At 41.5% G+C, this 19,771-nt stretch overlaps 1 protein-coding gene across 1 annotated transcript; it reads left to right on the top strand.

The window, feature by feature from the left end:
* The first annotated feature begins 527 nt into the window (after positions 1-527).
* wsb1 (WD repeat and SOCS box containing 1) lies at positions 528-19,076 on the top strand. Its single transcript, XM_080731427.1, has 9 exons — positions 528-914; positions 2,440-2,608; positions 6,201-6,484; positions 7,978-8,109; positions 8,709-8,809; positions 12,410-12,582; positions 14,052-14,165; positions 15,070-15,177; positions 16,453-19,076. Exons 1-9 carry the CDS (start codon positions 875-877, stop codon positions 16,613-16,615), a joined length of 1,284 nt encoding a protein of 427 aa, XP_080587553.1. The 5' UTR covers positions 528-874; the 3' UTR covers positions 16,616-19,076.
* The last annotated feature ends 695 nt before the right edge of the window (positions 19,077-19,771 follow it).

A 19,771-nucleotide genomic window follows, 5' to 3' on the forward strand; every position in this document is an offset into this window, starting at 1 on the left:
TTACTTTTGCTACTTTAACTACATTTTGATACCAGTACTTTTGTTCTAAGTAGCCTAGTCTACATCTTGAATTCCGGACTTTTAGCCTGCCCTGAAGCCACTGCATTTCAATGAGAATGGATCGGTTTTTGATTGATTGATTGAAGACTTTATTAGAAGTTTGCATAGGAAAAGGTACAGTTTCATGACGGTACAGTTCACTGGTACACGGTCTACTAAAAGGAGATCCATGAAAAGACTAAGCTATTTCCACAGGAAACCATTTAAGTATCTCATATAACATTGAATGACAGACGAATAGAACACAGTACTATGCAGTAGATATGTAAATAAAATAAAATGAGATAAACTTTTTTTAAACTGGTAAAGAATGTGAGTTGGCCTACTTTTTCCCACCACGGCGTGTAGTCCGGGCGGGTCTACTGTAAGGGGGAGGCGCGAGTATCCATGGTAACCTTTATGACGTGCACATGAAAGACCCCGCCCACAGTGGATAACACTGGAAGCTATGAGTAGAAGCCTGGTAGAAGCCGTGCAGTCCGAGAGGCCATTTATTATTAGAGAGACACATTTTCTAAATTCCGAACGATAATTCCACACATTTTGAATTATCAACCACAAGCTATTTCTTTTGCAGCGTCGGGTGTATTATTCGTAGGCAACTGTCGTCAACGAAAACGACAACCTTACCAAACCGACAAGTCGGAACAGGCATTTCATTTGTGTGAATTGACCGTTAAAGCAAGCTACGTGCGCGGAGGCTCGTAGAGAAAGTCGCTGGCTAGATTTCGTTCATTTTTGGCCAAGTACGTTTATTTTTTTCAACTTTTAAACCAGAAACAGGTTTTTCTCGTAGCTTCCCGTCCTTATTTAGATGGCCAGCTTCCCAGATTCTGTAAACGAAAATGAAATAGGTAAGTTTGAGCTTTTATCAGTTAATATTTTAGTTTTGCTGATTTGGGATGGAGGAGGTGGTGGTTGTTGTTGTTGCTGCTGCTGCTGCTGCTGCAGGCAGCGGTCTGTGGGATTCGTTGAACTGTGGCTTTGTTGTTGTATTATATATCGTATTTCGAGTGTGAAATAGTATTTCCTTCTACCCTCTTTTTTTTAATGAAAACGTCCGGGGTCTCCAGTCTCCTATTCTCCCCTCCCCCACATTTCCTCTGTAGTTGCACCACTACAGTGTTGTCACTGCAGTATGACTCACAGCGAGAGAAAGACAATTATGGATATGTATAGGCTACTGTATATTCGGCAACTGTTCAATTAGCCTATCAGACTAAATTCCCATGTCTTCTAGACTTCTACCAATGTTACCAATGCTATTCCTTTCTTTCTTTTTTATGTGTTGTTGTTATAAGCAAGCCATCATGTACACACCGTGAAATAATAGGTTGTACTGTAGGCTTAGGCTAGATGTTAACATTGCAAATATCATCATATCGACTGTAGTCTAGATAAATGATAAACCAGGCCTGTATAGTCAATCATTATCAATGTAATGGTTTAAGATTTTACTTGGGAATGTAGAGATCCAAACCGAAGAGCAATACTAAAATGCTAAAGTAACTAAAAGTTGCATCATCTTTTCGTTCCAGTCCAACAACGTTGGTAAAGTCATTATAAACATACTGTAAATGGAAGAATCAATCAGCCATGACATTCTTTATGCGGGGGCAGCATTTGTTCTGTCCTGTTATTCAAACATCGAAATATGTGGGTAGCACACCTAAGGTTTCAAATCCATGCCCCTAGAATATACACGCACTTTAGACCAGTACCAAACTTAAGAATGTATATAGGGAAGGAATACATGTATCCAGGAATAATCTTATCTAGAAACGTTGATTCTTTAATTTCAAGGACCCCCAATTTGATATGCATAAGCCACGGTTCCTCATTTGTATCTCTGGGACTCCAATCCTTTTGTTAAGGCCCATTCCCACTGGGCCAGATAACTGTTAAAAAAATCTCTTTCTCCAGATAAGAGATTTCTTTATCTGTTATCTGGCCCAGTGGGGATGGGCCTTAAGACATGATTTGGTTCTGTTTGACACTTGGTACAGAATATAGAAATAGCCATGAAACTCTAAATAGCCTTTCTTGTAAGTTTTCTACTAGTTATTTACTTTTGTATGTAATAATTGTGAAGATTACTTGTAGCTCATCTATCATTAAGCTGGGGAGTGGGGACCACCCTGAAACAACCCCAAGAACCCTGGGGGTCCCCAGTCCAGATCTCATGTTGAGAAACAATGAAGTAGAACTCTAATTCTGAAGTAGGTCTTTAGTAATCTCTCGAGAACAGACTCTAGTGCTACGCAACAGATGAAAAGGAACAAAACAGAGTGGGCGTTCCCTTTATTTGACGATGGTTAGCCATATTGGTCTTTAGTAATGGTCAATCATGGAAAGTGAAACATGTATTTTTTTGTCCAGGTACCGCTAAGTTCATTGGTGAACTCTTGGCACCTGCTGCTGCCTTCGACCAGAAGACTGGCCGAGAGACCTGGACTGTAGCCTTCGCACCTGATGGTTCATACTTCGCTTGGTCTCAAGGGCATCGCATAGTGAAGCTCATTCCCTGGACAAAATGCCTGCAAGATTTGTAAGTACTTTCTTTACCCTCAAGTACCTACTGCAGTGACACAATCAGATCACCAGCAATGGTGTGGTGCTGGTGTTTGTTTTTGTTTTTTTTGCTGACGTTTGAAGCAACCATGTGTTTTCTTTTCTCCATAAATCAGTCTGAGAATTCCAACAACTGTTGCCATGTCTAGCTGCTGTAAAACAGCTTGACAACACTTGTATCATTTTTTAAATGCATGGTTTGCACATTGTATATTCTATTTGAGTAGCCTACAATTTATTAAGGTAATATTGACTCTGAACTAGAATTGATTTTAACTACTGGCAGAGATTGTAACAGATGGAAGCAGACAGTGAATGAGAAACACGTGTGCTGAAAACGTGCTCATTGTCAGGCCATAAGTACCTTTGAGAAGCAGAGGGCTCCATGCTCCTGTGGCCACGTCTCGCCTTTCTGTACCATAACAAAGGCTACAGCATTGTGCCAAAACCACTACTCTAGCCCACACATGAAAGACTTTTCACTGTCATTCTGCTTTCATAGTACTTCCCCCCCCCCCTTCCTTCTTTTTCTCCTTTGCATTTTAATTGTGTGATTGGTTACAATCACTTATTCACAGGGTGATATCCATGAGTTGACTATGTTGTTGTGGGCACAGTGACAAGTCATTTTACCCGGTACATTATCTGCAGATTAGCAGGAGATTAAACTTGTACTTGCTGGCATTATTCTACCTGGAGACCTATTGTTTGCCTAAGGCTTGAAATAAGTATTGTCATTCACATAATTGAGAGATACAAAATCTATAACACATTGACTGATCCGGAAAGTTTTTGGCAAGAGAAATCAAAACATAACAGCTTGACATAGTTAACAGTGTTATCAGTACAGGTTAATGTGTGAGCTTGTAAAGCTGTTAAAAGGTTAAGGTTAAAAGACGGAGGAAGTGGCTCTGTGAATCAGGATGATAACATGATCACTTTATCTAAATGTGCTCAGTGGTTAAGCTCCTCAAGAATCTTCTGGAAGTTTATGGTCGATCTCCACCCAAAAGAGGAATCACAATGAGCTGTGCTTTGTGCTGCCAAGGACACGTGGCTTAGTATTATCTGCTGTTTTTCTGCCCAACTCTCTCTTTTTTTTATTTATTAATAGGGCCTTGTGACTCTCAGAGAAACAGTTTGAAATTGTCTATGGAACAAGTGCCTGTTGTTCACCAGCTGTAGGATTTGTCTGGTTGGCTGCTTTGAATCATTTATTTATTTAGACAAACATGAGTAAGCCTTAAATGACAAGTACAGACAACACAGATACCTGTATATGCAGTGCAGCACATGCCAGTTAAACAGACCCGTCCAAAAAGGAACATCCCAAATAAGACCTTTTATGGCTTTATTTATGTTGTTTGGAAGTCCTTGGCATTCAATTCATCGCAAATAGTACAAGAACACTATTTAATGCATTTATAAAATACATTATATGTATATGTATATGTACGGAGTAAATAACTACATTCAATCCAATCGTAAAATATAAATAAAATAAATGGGGGGTGGGTGTTCACTGGGAGGAGTGATGACTACCTTTGTCTCTGGCCTCCTGAAAAGTGGATTTTCAGGGCAGCCTTAAAGGGGCCCAGGGAGCTATATGTCTTAAGGGAAACAGTCAAGGAATTCCACACTTGAGTGGCAGTATTGTAGAAGAAGAATTTACCCTTTAGCACTGTTGTGGCAGAGAACAGAGTGGATCATAGCGTAATATCTCTCTTTACACAATTTTGAACTTCAGTTTCCTTAGTACACAATCTTCCATTGTTTAGATTAGATGTATCGTCATGGCTGGCTAATGTGGCTCTGGCTGGATCTCAATCCAGCCAAAGTTTGTTTGAGGATCCTCACGTGATGATAACTTGTGTGTAATATAACATTGGATGACGCACTTTAAAACACACATCATCCATTCCAGGTTAATATGTGATAGTGATTCATACCTGTCGTGTCACTGGTGGATTGCTCAATGTCTGACATGTATAGTTTCATACTGTACTTTCTTACACTCTGGAGTCTGGATGGAATGTCTTCTGCATAGAAGGACTCATGTCATCTAGGGCTAGCCTAGTAAACTGACTCCTCCCATCTTCTGTTCGAAGGCAGGAAGAGTCTGGTTTATGAGGCTAATCTAGGGCAGGGGTCTTCAACAGGGGGTCCTCATAGTTACCACAAATCCTTGTGTGATAGGATAATTATTTTCAATTAAAAATGTTGAACCCTCACAACCCTATTCTGAGGAGAACTTTAGCCAAAAATAGCAGATCTACAAGCTCTCAACGCCTCGCGCTGTGAGGCGTTGAGAGCTTGTAGATCGGCTATTTTCAGCAAAGACCAAGTACAGAGTGAAAGGTCAAGTTTACTACGTATTGACGATTGAAGTGGCTAAATGTCTGAACAAACATTAACGCGAATCCAACCTAGACTGATGACAGTGCTGTCAAACAAGTCGATGAAAATAGAATTTAAACAAATGTAGAGGGGGTCCCTGCTTCATCTCTCTCTCAGTTAAGGGGTCCTTGGCCTGAAAACGTTCAAGACCCCTGATCTAGGGCAAACCGATGGGAAGGGAATCGACCAGTTAGTCCCTGGTTCCATTCCCAGATGTCTGGACCATTTGCTGTATGTCATTCCCCTAGTCTCTCTCCACATTGTCTCTCTCCACTATCAAATGAAGAGGAAAAAAATTAGCTAAAATACAAAATAAATGAGTGTCCTGTTTGTATACAGTATATTGTCATTGTCGGGTGGAAACCTTGTATGTTCAAAACCGTTCGTTTTGTATTTATCATTTAAAAATGATTTAAACTAGTGAAAATAGCCGATCTACAAGCACACAACGCCTCAAACTGCAATGCGTTGTGTGCTTGTAGATCTGCTATTTTCTCTCTAGTTTTGTGCAACAGTCTCTAGTGATGAAGCAGTAGCCTGATTTCAGACTCAGCTCACGCTTTAGTCTGAAACTGTGCTCCATTCTGAGCGATTTACGGGGGACTTTTTTGCGAGCGTGCACGCGCGTGTCCGCGCGCGAGTGATCGCGACGCACGGTGATCGAGACGCACGGTGGACGCGACGCACCGTCGGGGAGTGTGTGTGTGTGTGTCTCTGTCTGTGCCAGTGACTGCTTCCACACAGAACTGCGACCAGAAACTTGTAATCAACATTAAACAGCTTGGTGAAATCAGTGCGCTCGTGCGTGTGTGTGTGTGAACTTCGTTTGAATCGTTTCAACTGCTGCGCGGATTGGATATTCGTTAGACCCACCCCACCCCCACCCCCACCCCACGCGCTCATTGGACAGCCGAAAATAAAAACCGATTCATGTACTAAGCTCCAGACCAGAGAAAGAGTCCACTCTGAGAGTGGGCGGGGTCTCTGGTCTGGAAGCAGGCTAATGAAGCAGGGCTTTACTTTGCGAAAAAACATACTCATTTGAAACTTAGAGATATGAGGTTTCTGCCCGACAGTGACGTTCTAATAAGTAAATGTTATGTTATGACTAAACTTCTCCTAACCACAACCTCTACCCACCCTCCCCCCTTATCATCCCTTGCTCCATCCAGCTCTCAAGTTCACGGAGCGGAGGGCACCAACGGAGCCGGCTCGCGGCGTTCGTCACGTCAGAACATCGACGGGGGAGAGGTGGTTCCTGCACTGGGCGAGCTTCGCGAACACACCATTGACTGTGGTGACATCGTCTGGGGCATGGCCTTTGGCTCCTCGGTGCCAGAGAAGCAAAGCCGCTGTGTCAACATCGAGTGGCACCGCTTCAAGTTTGGACAGCACCAATTGCTGCTGGCGACGGGTCTCAGCAACGGCCGCATCAAGATCTGGGACGTGTACACAGGTGAGGAGCATGACGTGAAGCCTAACTCTTATAATGGAAAATCAACTATAAGACTGGCCAAGGTGTGAGTTTTCTAGCCAGAGGGTCTGCCTGTAACACTCTATTGTAAGACATTCTATTGTCTTCTGTGTGGCCGGGTGATTTTCGGCGGTAACATGTCATTAGGTCGAACACCCTTTGGATCGACCACCAAACTCTAACTCAAACCCTAATCCTAACCTCAGTAAAACTATGCCTAACTCTAACCCTAACCCTAAACCTAACCTCAGTAACAGACGCAGGTGATTATCTAACCTGCCGACGCTTGCGGGTGATTATCTAACCTGCCGACACTGTTCTACCCAACGGGAGTTCGACCTATGGGGCAGTCCCCATTTTCGGTCGTACTAGGGACGGGGCAGTGTGTTGGTTCCGGGCTGGTGAGCCGCTTCCAACGGTGCCAGTTTAGCCAGATTTCTCTGTCAGGAAAAGGTTTGCAGAGAACAGGTTCTCGTAGAGGCCCCCCTAATGTGATTGCACAACACAACCGGTAGCCGAACAAGCCTTGCGTTTCTGAGGCTTTGGTTGGTGCTGCGATGACAGATATTGTCATAATGAGTACTGCACTGCAGTGTAAGTTATGTATGTCATCTTTGTGTGAAATTAGGTCTTTCCACAGCCAGAAGTCTCTCTGTCGGACACAAACTGTGGAATTGTTCCAGCTTCAGCCTTCTAGTTGACTGGTTGGTCGTTGAGCTGACACACCTGATTTATGATGTTTACACTCCCTCTCCCTTGGCAGTTCATCCCTGCTGATTACGTTGAACCTGACCCCTAAGCTGATTGGCTCTCGCATACACACCCCTGTCTACACACCCCTGTCCCATGATGAGATAAAATATTTTCAAGTTTTGGTCTTTAGTTTTTTATTGGCCTGGCAATACTTATTTGTTTAGATCTGACCATTTCTATAGTGTACACTATAGTATGTTCATAACTTTCACTGTTACACTGTCACTCTTCCTTCATTATGATAGTGTTAGAATTGACTCAAGATTTACGTCATCTATAATGTAATTGTTCCGTCTTTTTTGTATTTTCTTTTAATGGCTTTGTTTGGCATTGTTATGTCAGCTGTAGTACACACACTTGACTTCCCCTGTAATTCCCCTGGCTAAAGCTGTCTTTTGAAAAAGCTAAGTGGCAAATTATGGTATTATGATATTACTTTCTCTGCAGTCTGCACTCTGCAGATGTGGCAGATTTTTTTAAACTGAGGGTGTTATATTACTAATCGTGTTGCCTTATTGTTATTGAATCTGGAATTCGCAGATTATCAGATTATTGTCGGCAGCATTTGTTCTAGCATAATAGATCTTTGAATGTTCAGTCACATGAAGAGCAGTTTTGTATTTTAATTTCACTCAGTGTTTTAACATTTTTACCCGCATTTGTCCTCTCAAATTATTGCACTGGGTCATGATCTCTGAATGAATCTGGTGTTTTCTTTGCAGGAAAGCTGTTGCTGAACTTGATGGACCACACTGACATAGTCAGAGACTTGACCTTTGCCCCAGATGGCAGCCTCGTTCTGGTCTCGGCATCAAGGGATAAGACTCTCCGTGTATGGGACCTCAAAGATGATGGTATGAAACTATTTGGATTTTACTAATAAAACCATCAAAAACAAAAACGATCTAGCCTTGGCCTAACTGAGTACACAGTGTTGAAACAAGCATGTCCTACTCATCTAGTCTTCTTCGTTACATTTGGTAACCAAGGAGATGGAAAAACATGTATGACACATACCCCCTCCCCCAAGCATTCCAAGATCATGTCAGCATTGTTCTTTGTTCCTGTGAGGGCAATGCATGGAAGAGATAACTTGGCCTCTTGAAAGAAAATGTGTATGGCTTTGGTCACTATGACCTAAATTTCCCTTAAATTGGAACAAAAGAACACTTGCACATTAAAGACCGAAGAAGTCTTCAAAAATAACTGCAATATTTTAAAATATGATTTGGTGTCCTGTCATCTTAAACCTATTTAGCAGCAAAATACATTTGGATTAGTTTTGGAAATCCACAATGGTTACTTAGCTCAATCAAATGAAATGGCGTATTATCCACAATCAAAAGTCTAATAATTACAGAAAATAGTATGAACATGATCTATTGTACCAGAATGTGGCCTGACATGCTATGAATGATGGCCTTTATACACTGCTGTTATTGCTGTATCTTAGGTAACATGGTTAAGGTGCTGCGGGGCCATCAGAACTGGGTCTACTGCAGTGCTTTCTCCCCCGACTCATCCATCCTGTGCTCTGTGGGAGTTGGAAAAACGGTATGTACACGTTCCCCTCCTACTTCTTTACTTTTTGGGGTGTTTGGGTTTGCTAGCTACTCTGTGTGCTATTGCTTGTGCCTAGATATGCTCAATGAACCAACCAATGAAAAAACTGCCAATCACCAACTTTTCCTATCCCCACCTGTAATAGAATGTGCTTGGTGTCATTAGATGTTGTACTACCAGCCTCTTGATTATGTTTGGTTTGCAGTGGAATGAGGCTTTTTTTTCTTCTTTTAATTAAATTTGCATGCAGAATGAGAAAACTGTTATACAACTTGATATCCCCTCAAAATTATCCTGCTAGTTCATAATGAACTTATGTTTAAAAGCAGGGGAGAGTGAGACTTATTTCAAAGTACTCAGCAAAAAAAAAAAAAAAAGAAAGCCGCAATTTGTGGATAATGAATCCAATAATCCAAAAATAGACTCTGGTAAGCGGGGTATAACATCGTAGTTCAGATTAAATTCTATGAGGGTCTATTGACACACAAATGAGCATTTTCCATATCTCTACATGTTTTTGGGAGACCATGCCTTAAACAACAACATGGCAGTAGCCACAGGCAGACATTACTCAAGAGTACTATGCTGTGTTAGGCTGTGTGTGTGCCTACACTATGTGTCTTGCTTTCCCTGTCACAGGTGGTGGCAGAACTCTGTTTGTGAGTGGTTTTGAAGGGAGCGCCGCGCTGACATATTGAGCAGCCGGTGCAGACCGGGAATGCACTGTGCCCGTTGGCCGTGCCCAGGGGCAACCTGGCACCTGACCCACAAGGTCTATCCGCACGTAGGTGCTGCTCCGTGTCTGTCTACCTCTGCTGTCGCAGTTCCTCCTATTTATTTATATCTCATGTCAGTTGAAAGCAGTTTAAAATGGCAATTAAAAACCTCTCCTACCGTCCCTCCCCTGTCCTTCCACCTTCCCAAACCAACCACCCCCCCCCCCCACCCCCAACTACCCTCACCTGTCCTTGTACCATCCTAGTGTTACCACACAGTAGCTTCCATTCTATTAGTCCTTCTGTTGTGAGTTCCTAGTATAAATGTCATTTTCTCCAAACCTAGCACTAAATCTGGTGCCATTTAACTATAAATAGTTTGTGTTAATCAGCCAGCTGCTTTTAGGTCGTATTCACTCTAGGTCTGTATGTGTGCTGATGGTTAGTGTGAATTTGCAGCACACCCATAGTGGGTCTCGGTCTGCCTGGTCAGCCGCCTTTTTTGTAATGGAATTAGTGTTCAGGAACTTCGGGGCATAGATTTTTGTTGACATGAATAAGAAATGAAAGAGTTCTTTGTGCTTCGGCAGACTGCCTGTATCTATAAATGTCTGCTTTTGTGCCATACACTCTTCAAGCACTGCAAAAACAATGCTAGTGTCAAACATCTGGCTTTAGAATGTCCCTCTTGTCTTCAAATTGACAAAAGGTTAAATTTACCACCTCTAATCCTTTTTCTGTTTTGAAGATTGTTTCCCAGTTGAAAGAAATAGTTGAATGCTGCTAAAAGGCTTATTTTTAATCTCCTGCTCATCAAAGTTGTCCATGAACTAGGAATCCAACTAAAACACAAGTTAAACAAAACTCTTCGATTCATTGAATGCTCAATAAAGAAAATGCCAGTTGGCCATTATGCAGTAAATCTCCCAGTTGCTAGTAGCTGGTCTTGATTAGAGCCTGACCAATGCCATAGTTTAGGATCTGATCGTGAATCATAGTCACAACAGCTGTAGACTATAGACATTGAGGCGTTACTCACTCACTCACTCACTCACTCACTCACGGACGTACGGACAAGATGTGACGGTTATACGGTCGCAATAACTTAAAAAAAAAATCTATCAAATATATTCAACTTAAATATATGAAAAGAATAGCGATAGGGCCTTTCTGTGTGGAGTTTGCATGTTCTCCCCGTGTCTCCTAGGGTTGATACCCTCACAAAAACATGCACGTAATCCTGGTCTCAATAATGCCTCCCCCTGGCCAGCCGGGGCGCCTGATGGAGGGGAAAGGAACTGGTTGGAATAACGTGTTCCTTCCACGCGCTACGTCCAAACCAGGGAAATCTCCACTGTCAGGTGAAAAGAAGCAACTTGGACTCCTCATGCATAGAAGGAAGCATGAGGTCAGTCCGTTGCCTCCCCAGGTTGGCAGAGGGAGAGCAGAGCCCAGGATTACATAGGCAATTGGCACTGGGTGAAAAAATGGGTTACAAAATTGTGGGATAAAAATTATAAGAAAAAAAAATATATATATGAAAAGAACATTAATTTTAATTATACAATGAACAAACAAACAAGTAAAGCAAATACACACAAACTATAACCCATAGGTTGAAAATGAAAGGGAACATCATCATAATTGCCAATAATTAACCAAAAAAAGTTGAAAGATGGATTTAAAACATAAACAGATATATTGGCTGGGCTTTAGTCTTGGGGCCATTGAAGGGTGCAGATGGATTGGAATGCGGGCAGTCAATGTGAGCACTGGAAACTTTTCATTTCACACTGGGGTTAAGAGGGGTAATAATGAGTAAACTTTGACACGTGCATATCTCAAGTTATTTAGCACCTTTGCTCATTTGCAATGTTTACAGTACTCAAAGCAACTAAAGAATGTATTGTATTTCCAGTAGCGTAACAGCTGTTGGTTCTTTCAAGTCTTTTTTCAAGTGTAAACATTGCAATTTACAACTAGTCATTTGACTATATATCTTATTTTCTATATATATATATATATATATATATATATATATATATATTTTTTTTTTTTTTTTTTTTTTTTATTATCGGATTATGCATTGCCCTGGAGCAAATACAGTATTAAGATTCAAGACTATAGCTGAAGAACAAATGCATCTAGTGATTTATATTTATAATTGTATACAGATGTGTGTGCGTGCGTGTGTGTGTGTGCGTGTGTGTGTGTGAGAGAGAGTGTGCTTTGGCAAAGGTATCAACCTTTTGGCCATCAAATGTTTCTTTTCTCTTGCAGTATCTGTCTCTCTTTGTAGGCTTCTGCCGGAGATGCGAGCCTATTGTAAACACAAGTGATCTAAAATCTGAAAAGGGGAAACCAGTGGAGTAACATTATGTTACCATAAGTTACTACCCGTTTTATTTTTCTATTTTTCTTGTAGACCTTTTGTTAAACATATTTAATATATGTATAGCATATTCAACATATGTATAGCATATTCAACTGTGCCTACATAGATTATAATGTTAATTCTAAGATTGATATAATTTAAATTCAGGTCTAAATGTTAATCATACTGTTGATTTAGGCAATGATATGCATCTCATTAACAGTTTTATGTGAACTGAATTGCATTTTTTGCCACATAGTCTTGCTGTTGGTGTAGCATGTGCTCAGTTATGTTTTTCTTGGCCTGGTTTTAGCTTAAACATACTTTTCAAATGACACTGAGTATAACTGCATAATTCTGTTAAATTCATGTATAATTTGTGATTTTGACATTTTAAGATTTAAGATTTGTAATGTCATAAGTGTGTGTGTGTGTGTGTGTGTGCGCGCATGCATGCAGAAACATTCCGTAGGCTATAACATGCATCTCTTCCCGTTGTAGGTTCTCTTGTGGAACATGGACAAGTACACCCTGATCCGGAAGTTGGAGGGCCACCACAACGACGTGGTGTCTTGTGAGTTCTCTCCTGACGGAGCCCTGTTAGCCACAGCCTCCTATGACACCCGCGTCATCGTGTGGGACCCCCACAAGGGCGCTGTCCTGCTGGAGTTGGGGTGAGATATGTACACACAACTGTAAAAGCAGTGCCGTGATAAGACTCATCCTGTGTAAAGAAGTATAAATCAAGAATAATACTAGAAGCAGTGCTCTTCCAAGCACAGGTCTCCACCAGGCCGTGCGTCCTGGTGGTGCTACTGTATAATAGGCCAATGTAAAAAGGGTGGCATATGTTCTTCACCTTAGATCTTTCATGGCAATCGGACGCTGCATGCATGATTTCAAGCATTGTGTTCCAAAAATGTGTTTTGCTAAAGTCTACCTGCTGGTGGCGCTATAACAGGACAATGTTAAAAAGGTAGCATTTGTTCCTTGACCTAGTGGGAATATGTGTGGCAAATGTCACGGTAATCGCAAGCTGCGTTGATGATTTGAGGCATTTTGTTCAAAAACGGAGCAATTCTGCAAACTTTGGAAGCTAATATTAGCCAATCAGGATGGAATGTGAAATATCAGACGGATCGGACTTGATCACATGACTATAGAGATACTGTGTACCGATTTGCATGATTTTTGGATAAAATCTCAAGGAGTAATATCCAAAAATGTGTTTTACATAAGTCGGCCCAAAGGTGGCGCTATAAAAGGCTGATGTGAAAAATGCAGGGCAAAGGTTTATCCTTAGCCTCTAGGGAGTGCGCTTACAAAGTTTGAAACTGATCGGTGGAGTTATAGGTAAAACCACAAATCGGGCTGTTATAGCGCCACCATGAGGCTGATTAAAAAAAAAATAAGTGGCATTTCTTCCTCGGCCTAGTGGGAACGTGTGTGCGCGATTTCATGATAATTGCACTTTGCGTTTGTGATTTGAGGCATTTTGTTCAAAACGGCTCAATCCCACAAACTTTGGAAGCCAATCTTAGCCAATCAGGATGGAATATGCAAAATCGGACAGATCCGTGTCGATCACATGACTGTCGAGATATTGCCTACCGATTTGTAGGATTTTTGGACAAAATCTGTAAGAGTAGTGCACAGAAATGTGTTTAGCAAACATCGGCCACTAGTTGGCGCTAGAAAAGGCCCATTTGAAAAATTTAGGGCAGAGGTTCTAGATTGGCATCCAGGGAATGTGTGTGCTCACTTTGGCAGCGACCGGGCCAACGGCGACTGAGATTTGGCGCTCACAAACTGCGAGGACGCACGGACGGACGCACGCACGGACGGACGGACGCACGGACGGACGCACGGACGGACAAACATACTCTCCCTCAGCCTTCGGCTGGTGGAGACAATAAAGTGGAACCTAAATTAACATTTTAAGGGTTTAAGGAGCTGTGGAATTTCTGAATGGAAGAATTCCTTCATGTTCCCCATAGGGATCAATATATCAGCTCTATACTGTATATCCATGCATCTTTTGCTGTACTGCTGTTAAATGATACAGAGGATGCTTTGAATCTTTGTATGAAGTAGGTGAGTAGATATAAAAAATAAACACATCTTCTCCTCATCTTTTTTGCAGTCATCTTTTCCCTCCTCCATCTCCAATCTTTGCCGGAGGCTCGAACGACCGCTGGGTGCGTTCGGTGAGCTTCTGCCAAGACGGCCTTCACATTGCTAGCGTCACCGACGACAGGTGAGGACCAGAAGTAGCCTGGACTGTAATGTTTAATCTCCTTCCTAATGGAATGTTCTTCGTCGCAAACATGTGACTCGCTGTCGATGTTTGTGTTGGGGGTTATTTGCGATAAGTTGGCACTCGCCAGGTTCTACATAAACACAGGAAAATCTGAGTTCACCGCACTGTGTTGCGACCTTGTGAAGCAGTCATGAGTCTTATAGGGTCTATGTGAGAGTAGAGTGAGCTGTTGTTGCACAGGGCACCGCTGGGATTGGTCACATGGCCGCCATTAATCACAGATGACGTTTGGGTTCCTGCTCTACTAACTAAAGCTCCGCCTCTGCATGCTGGTTGGTTGGCCGGGTAACTTGTTTATAAGAAATGGTCCACTAGGCCAGAGAGAGAGAGGGAGGGAGAGAGAGAGAGAGCAGGCAAAACAAGATTTTCACAAAATGGAGGATGGAAAAAAATTGGATTATACTGCAGCCCCTCCCCCTGAAATACAGATGTGGTGTCATTTTAACTATCCGAGGACAACAATGTCATGTATTGTATATTATTGGAATCTAGGAATCCTAGCCACATTATTGTCATGTCAATCTGGATATGATTTAGAAGATGATACGTTTGTTTTTCTGCAAAGTAATGTCTTTTTACAGGTTTTTATTACTAGTCAGGACACAGTGGTGAGACAGGAAGTATAGTAGAGGGAAGTATAATAGAGAGATGTAAGTGGACCTGCAAAACATACCAAGAGCAGGACCCCATCTTTTGGGAAAGAAAAGGGTGGTGCCACTTAATACACAAGAATAAATCCTTCTATATATCCACATGTTGGTTGCTCAGTTCATATCTGCATCATTTCTTTGCAGTTGATTTTCTTCAAAGTTCACTATACATTTTACTCCCACCCCGCCAGGCTGGTGCGTTTTTGGAACATTGAGGATAGAGCCCCCCAGGCCATCTCCTCACTGACTAATGGGCTCTGCTGTGCCTTCTCCACTGACGGAAGTGTTGTCGCTGCTGGGTAAGAGACACACACACACACACATTCTGTGAGCTTGTAGTTGTAGCTCTCCTTCCGTTACAGTTATGCTTACTAATAATTGTGACAGGCCTTTTTCTTTTTTCTTGACAAAGAACTGGTTGTCCTTGTTCTACTTCTTGTCCCTTATAAAGTACCGAAGTCTGATGTCAAAACTATGCTTGGCCCTGGGGCATGAAGGAATATTTCCATTCAGAAATCCTAGGAATTCGAATTTTGTCCAGGAATTCTGTCATGGAAGTGGCTTTGTATCGTTTTTCATTTAGTTATACTAGTCTGGTGCCGGAAAGGCCCTCTCGGGAATGATGCGAGTTTGGAATGCATGCCCCACCCAGTTATGCAATACCCATTTTACTGTTCTGTCTGGCCTTTTATTTTATATACGGACATTTCTGTATCTGGCTGTGTCCCTTTAATGCCTATTAAATGGAGTTCTGTGTGAGGCATGGCCACAGGCATGGCCAGATATCAAGCACCAACCAGTCAATGATGTCACTACTATCACATCATGTTGATACTACAGGCTACTCCATATGGCCAACTTTGTAGAGTAACCACAACAGTTTGCTGGACTACTACAGTTTTTGCAGCACACACTCAAGTCATATGTCAAATCAAATTTGCTTCATCGGGAATCGTGTGCTTGCATTTTGCTAAGCGATATGTTGTTGTTGAGATAATTATTAGTAAATTAAAGAGCAACAATAGACTTTGTTCTGAACCTATATATATATATATATTATGTTTCACACTGTGAAAAGCATGGCATAGAAGATGATATTCATGGGGATAACTTCGTATATACGTATATCTGTGTGGATTTAACTGGTTACAAGTAGGCCTTCTCGCAGAAATGTCTCATAAGAGGGTCCCTCATTGGCTGGTGGGTTACACCCAAGCCATAGACGGGTTTCTTGTTTACAAACATTGAGACTAAATGCACAGGTGACTGTATCATGTAATCAATTCCTACCAATCCCCAAACCTGTTGTTTTGGGGAGCGCTGGTTTCATTGGCTAATTTTGGTACCGACCCTGCGCACGCATCTAGTTCTTATCCGTGTAACGTGGACCAGAAACCCGTCCATAGGCTGTTCTATATCACATTACTAGAAGTGTTTGCCTGAGAGACCTCCTCGATTAACCATAAATACAATGTAAAATGCACCACCGGAGCAGAATGGAATTCATGACTACATGGTATCTTACTATACATTGTCATATTGCAATACTGAACATTTCTCTATCTAAAATGCAGGACTCGTGATGGCGGCGTACTCTTCTGGGAGAGTCCACGTAGCGTCTCCAGTCTGCAGCACCTGTGCCGCATGACCTTGCGGCGGCTCATGTCCACGCAGCAGGTAGAGACACTGGCCATCCCCACACCCCTAAGTGACTACCTGTCCTACAAGATCATCTAACCATCTTCTCCAACCTACCCAACTACAGTACCTATCTGACCTACCTATACAACCTACCCAACGCGCTGTGCAGCGCCTGCTGTCTACAACGTGCTCGGAAACCAATCTAATGAATGAAAATGGGGAAAATAACTTTTTTTCTTATTCTTGTGAATGCCTCTGCAAAGAATGAAAAACAGAAGGATTGAAGGATGTCCAATTCACAAATCACAATACCTCTCCCTCACCAACTGCTATACTTCTAGTATTTATTTATTGTTGGTAAGTGGGTGTACTGTAGGCAGGGTGATGGAAGGAAGGGGTTTCCACGGCCTGCTGCCACCCATGTGCACCTAACACCTCAGTGCTGAATGCCACAGTTTCTTCTGCCAACGCATACTGAGACCAAAGACTTTGTCCAGCTGTAGGAAATCTTGCTCCACCAAGAAACTAAATGCTGATGGCCTGTCTATTGCTTTCCCTCTGACTTGAAATGGTTGCTGCACTTATCTGAGAAAATGTGTAATGCGTGCAGACTGCACTTGCATTGGTTGCTTATTTTCTTTTCTTATCAGAAGGCTACAGACGGCAGGCTTGAATGGACTGAGTGAGTCAAGGGCCCAATTCTGGTTCTAATCTCAAAACGGTAGCCAATTATACTTTTATATATATACAATATATATGCTAAATACAGTGGCAGACCGTAGCAGTTATGATTGGACAAGAAATGTTGCTTATTTATATAGCTTATTTATATTGTCAAACAATCAATGCATCTACAAAGTGTTTGTGCCCCAAAATCTCAGATTGGGGCTTTAAGCGCTGAATCCACGCATTTGTATTTTGTGTGTGTTTGGCGGTCTCCTGCTGCAAAGGGGCCCTCAGGACCCTTCAGTGACTCAGGGCAAATGCCCTTCCCATGTGCCTGTTTAGATTTACTTAGGTTTATTTTGCACATACAACAAAAACAACATGCAGAGTAGGGGGAATACATATTCCCTAAATGGAACATGAGTATTAGCAAACAATTTTCAGGGGGAGCTAAAAAGAGAAGCCCCAGGGGCTTGTTGGATCCCCCCTGACAAAAGAAAGAGATGAGTCTAAACAAAGTTGGAAAAAAGAATCTAACTCCAAACACTCACTGTTCCAACTCCACAGTGTGTTTAACAAACACAATTCTGCCTCATGGAGGCCAAAGAGAGATGGCTGTCTCCCATTTCATATTTCAGTGACTTTAGCAAAGCACCTCAACCGTTAGTATGGTCTGTGTATTATAACGTGTATAAAAGTGTATAGACGTTTACTTTACATGTGATGTACATATATAAATACACTGTATAATTATTTCGCGTATATAATATCAAAGGTGTGCTAGGCTTTTCACTGCTGTTTCTGATCCATACAATACTTGTGTTAAACGTTTTCTTTAAGTAAGATAATCTTACTCTCAATGTGAAACTGTACATTAACAACTAAAGATGTCTTATCACTAAGAGACCAGAATGCTGTCTGAATTCCTTGTAGAAGTCAGACTTGGACTGTGAAAGTGTGAACTGCAGTCTACCCTAAGACCTGTACACTGTATGTAGAATGCTTGCAACTCTTAACAAAAAAAAGTATCTTGTTGCCACAATTTCCATCATTTTTTTTTTTCAACAACAAAAATATGCTGACCAATCAGTTTATCCATTTTGGCAGTAAAACCTCCAATGGCGATAGACATTTCCTTGATAGTCTTTGAACTGGATTCTTGACTATTAAAATACCTCTTAAATACAAGATTTTCAGAGTAACCAATTTTACAGTAGTATTGGTTGTGAGTTTCATTGTTCATAGTGTACATGTCCTGTATGTTTCTGTAGGGTTACTGTTGTTCGCAAATGATGATTGCAGATATTGCAGATATAGTTTGAATGTGTAGAAGTGAGATATGGTATGCTGTTCAGTTTACGTATGTAGTCTGTATCTGTCGCAGGTGGATGCTCAGCGGCAGTCAATCATTTGTGGCAATAACTAACCCTCTGTCAAAGGCCTGAGCTTATGCCAAAGGATCCTTCATTTGTGACTCTGTGTTCTCAGCAGTGATGCAGCAATCATTTTCTCTCTGTTATGGCTAAAACTTGAATTGTTTGGTTTAGTGAATTTCCTTTTCTTTCTGTTAAAGCAAAGCCAATAGGCATGGAGTCCATGTAACCGGTTGAGTTAATGTTTGGCATGAAAGGTTATTGCTGATACATGTAACGTGTGTTATGAATGAGGCTGTTGTGATTGATATATTTTCTTTTTTTCTACATACTGTACCCTGAGAGTTGTACAAAATGTTATTCACCCGTTGTGGTGAATAGTACAGTGCAGTGCTGCCTCAGTGAAATGCAGTATGAAGCAATGAATATATGAAAAATCAAATGAATGTACAGTTATTTTTGTTTCTTTATGTATTTTGCATTTATACTGTAGTTTCAATAAAGGCTTTTTGAAAAGACTAGAACTTGTTTCTTGACTTGTTTAAATGTTCAGTCATGATACAGAAAAGGTTGATAAGAGAATAGGCATTTGAATCATGACCGTGGCTGGATTCAAATGATTGTGGTCAGTGCTCAAAATGACTGCCCCATAGGTCGAACATCGTCGGCAGGTTAGATAATCACCCGCAAGCGTCGGCAAGTTAGATAATCACCCGCGTCACGGTTACTGAGGTTAGGGTTAGGGTTAGGCATAGTTTTACTGAGGTTAGGATTAGGGTTTGGGTTAGAGTTTGGTGGTCGATCCAAAGGGTGTTCGACCTAATTACAAGCCAAGCCACCCATTACTGCTTTGTATACACTGGATTCTGTTTTGGCAATACCACTTGTCATTACTTGTGAAAAAGCTGCTTTATCTTGTACATGTTGTCTTTGCTGTCAGGGTGGAGCATTGTTTGTTGTTCTATAGTAGCTCTATAGCTACTGTACCGTATACACTAAAGGTTATTTCAGATTATTTTAAAAAACTGTTCTTTATCTTTGGCTGTACAGGAGCTGAATATCCCAGCTGGCGTTTGATGGTTCAAACCACTTTAATAAGTCAAAATGGTTAAATGTTTAAGCAATACCACTGCATTTACCAATCCTAACTATCTGATGTTCAAATAGATCATGCTGTTGACATCACTAGAAACATGAAATAGTTTTCGTAATA

This window comes from Nannobrachium achirus (assembly GCF_963921795.1).
Source record: "Nannobrachium achirus genome assembly, chromosome: 8".
In the NCBI taxonomy this organism is placed as follows: Eukaryota; Metazoa; Chordata; class Actinopteri; order Myctophiformes; family Myctophidae; genus Nannobrachium; species Nannobrachium achirus.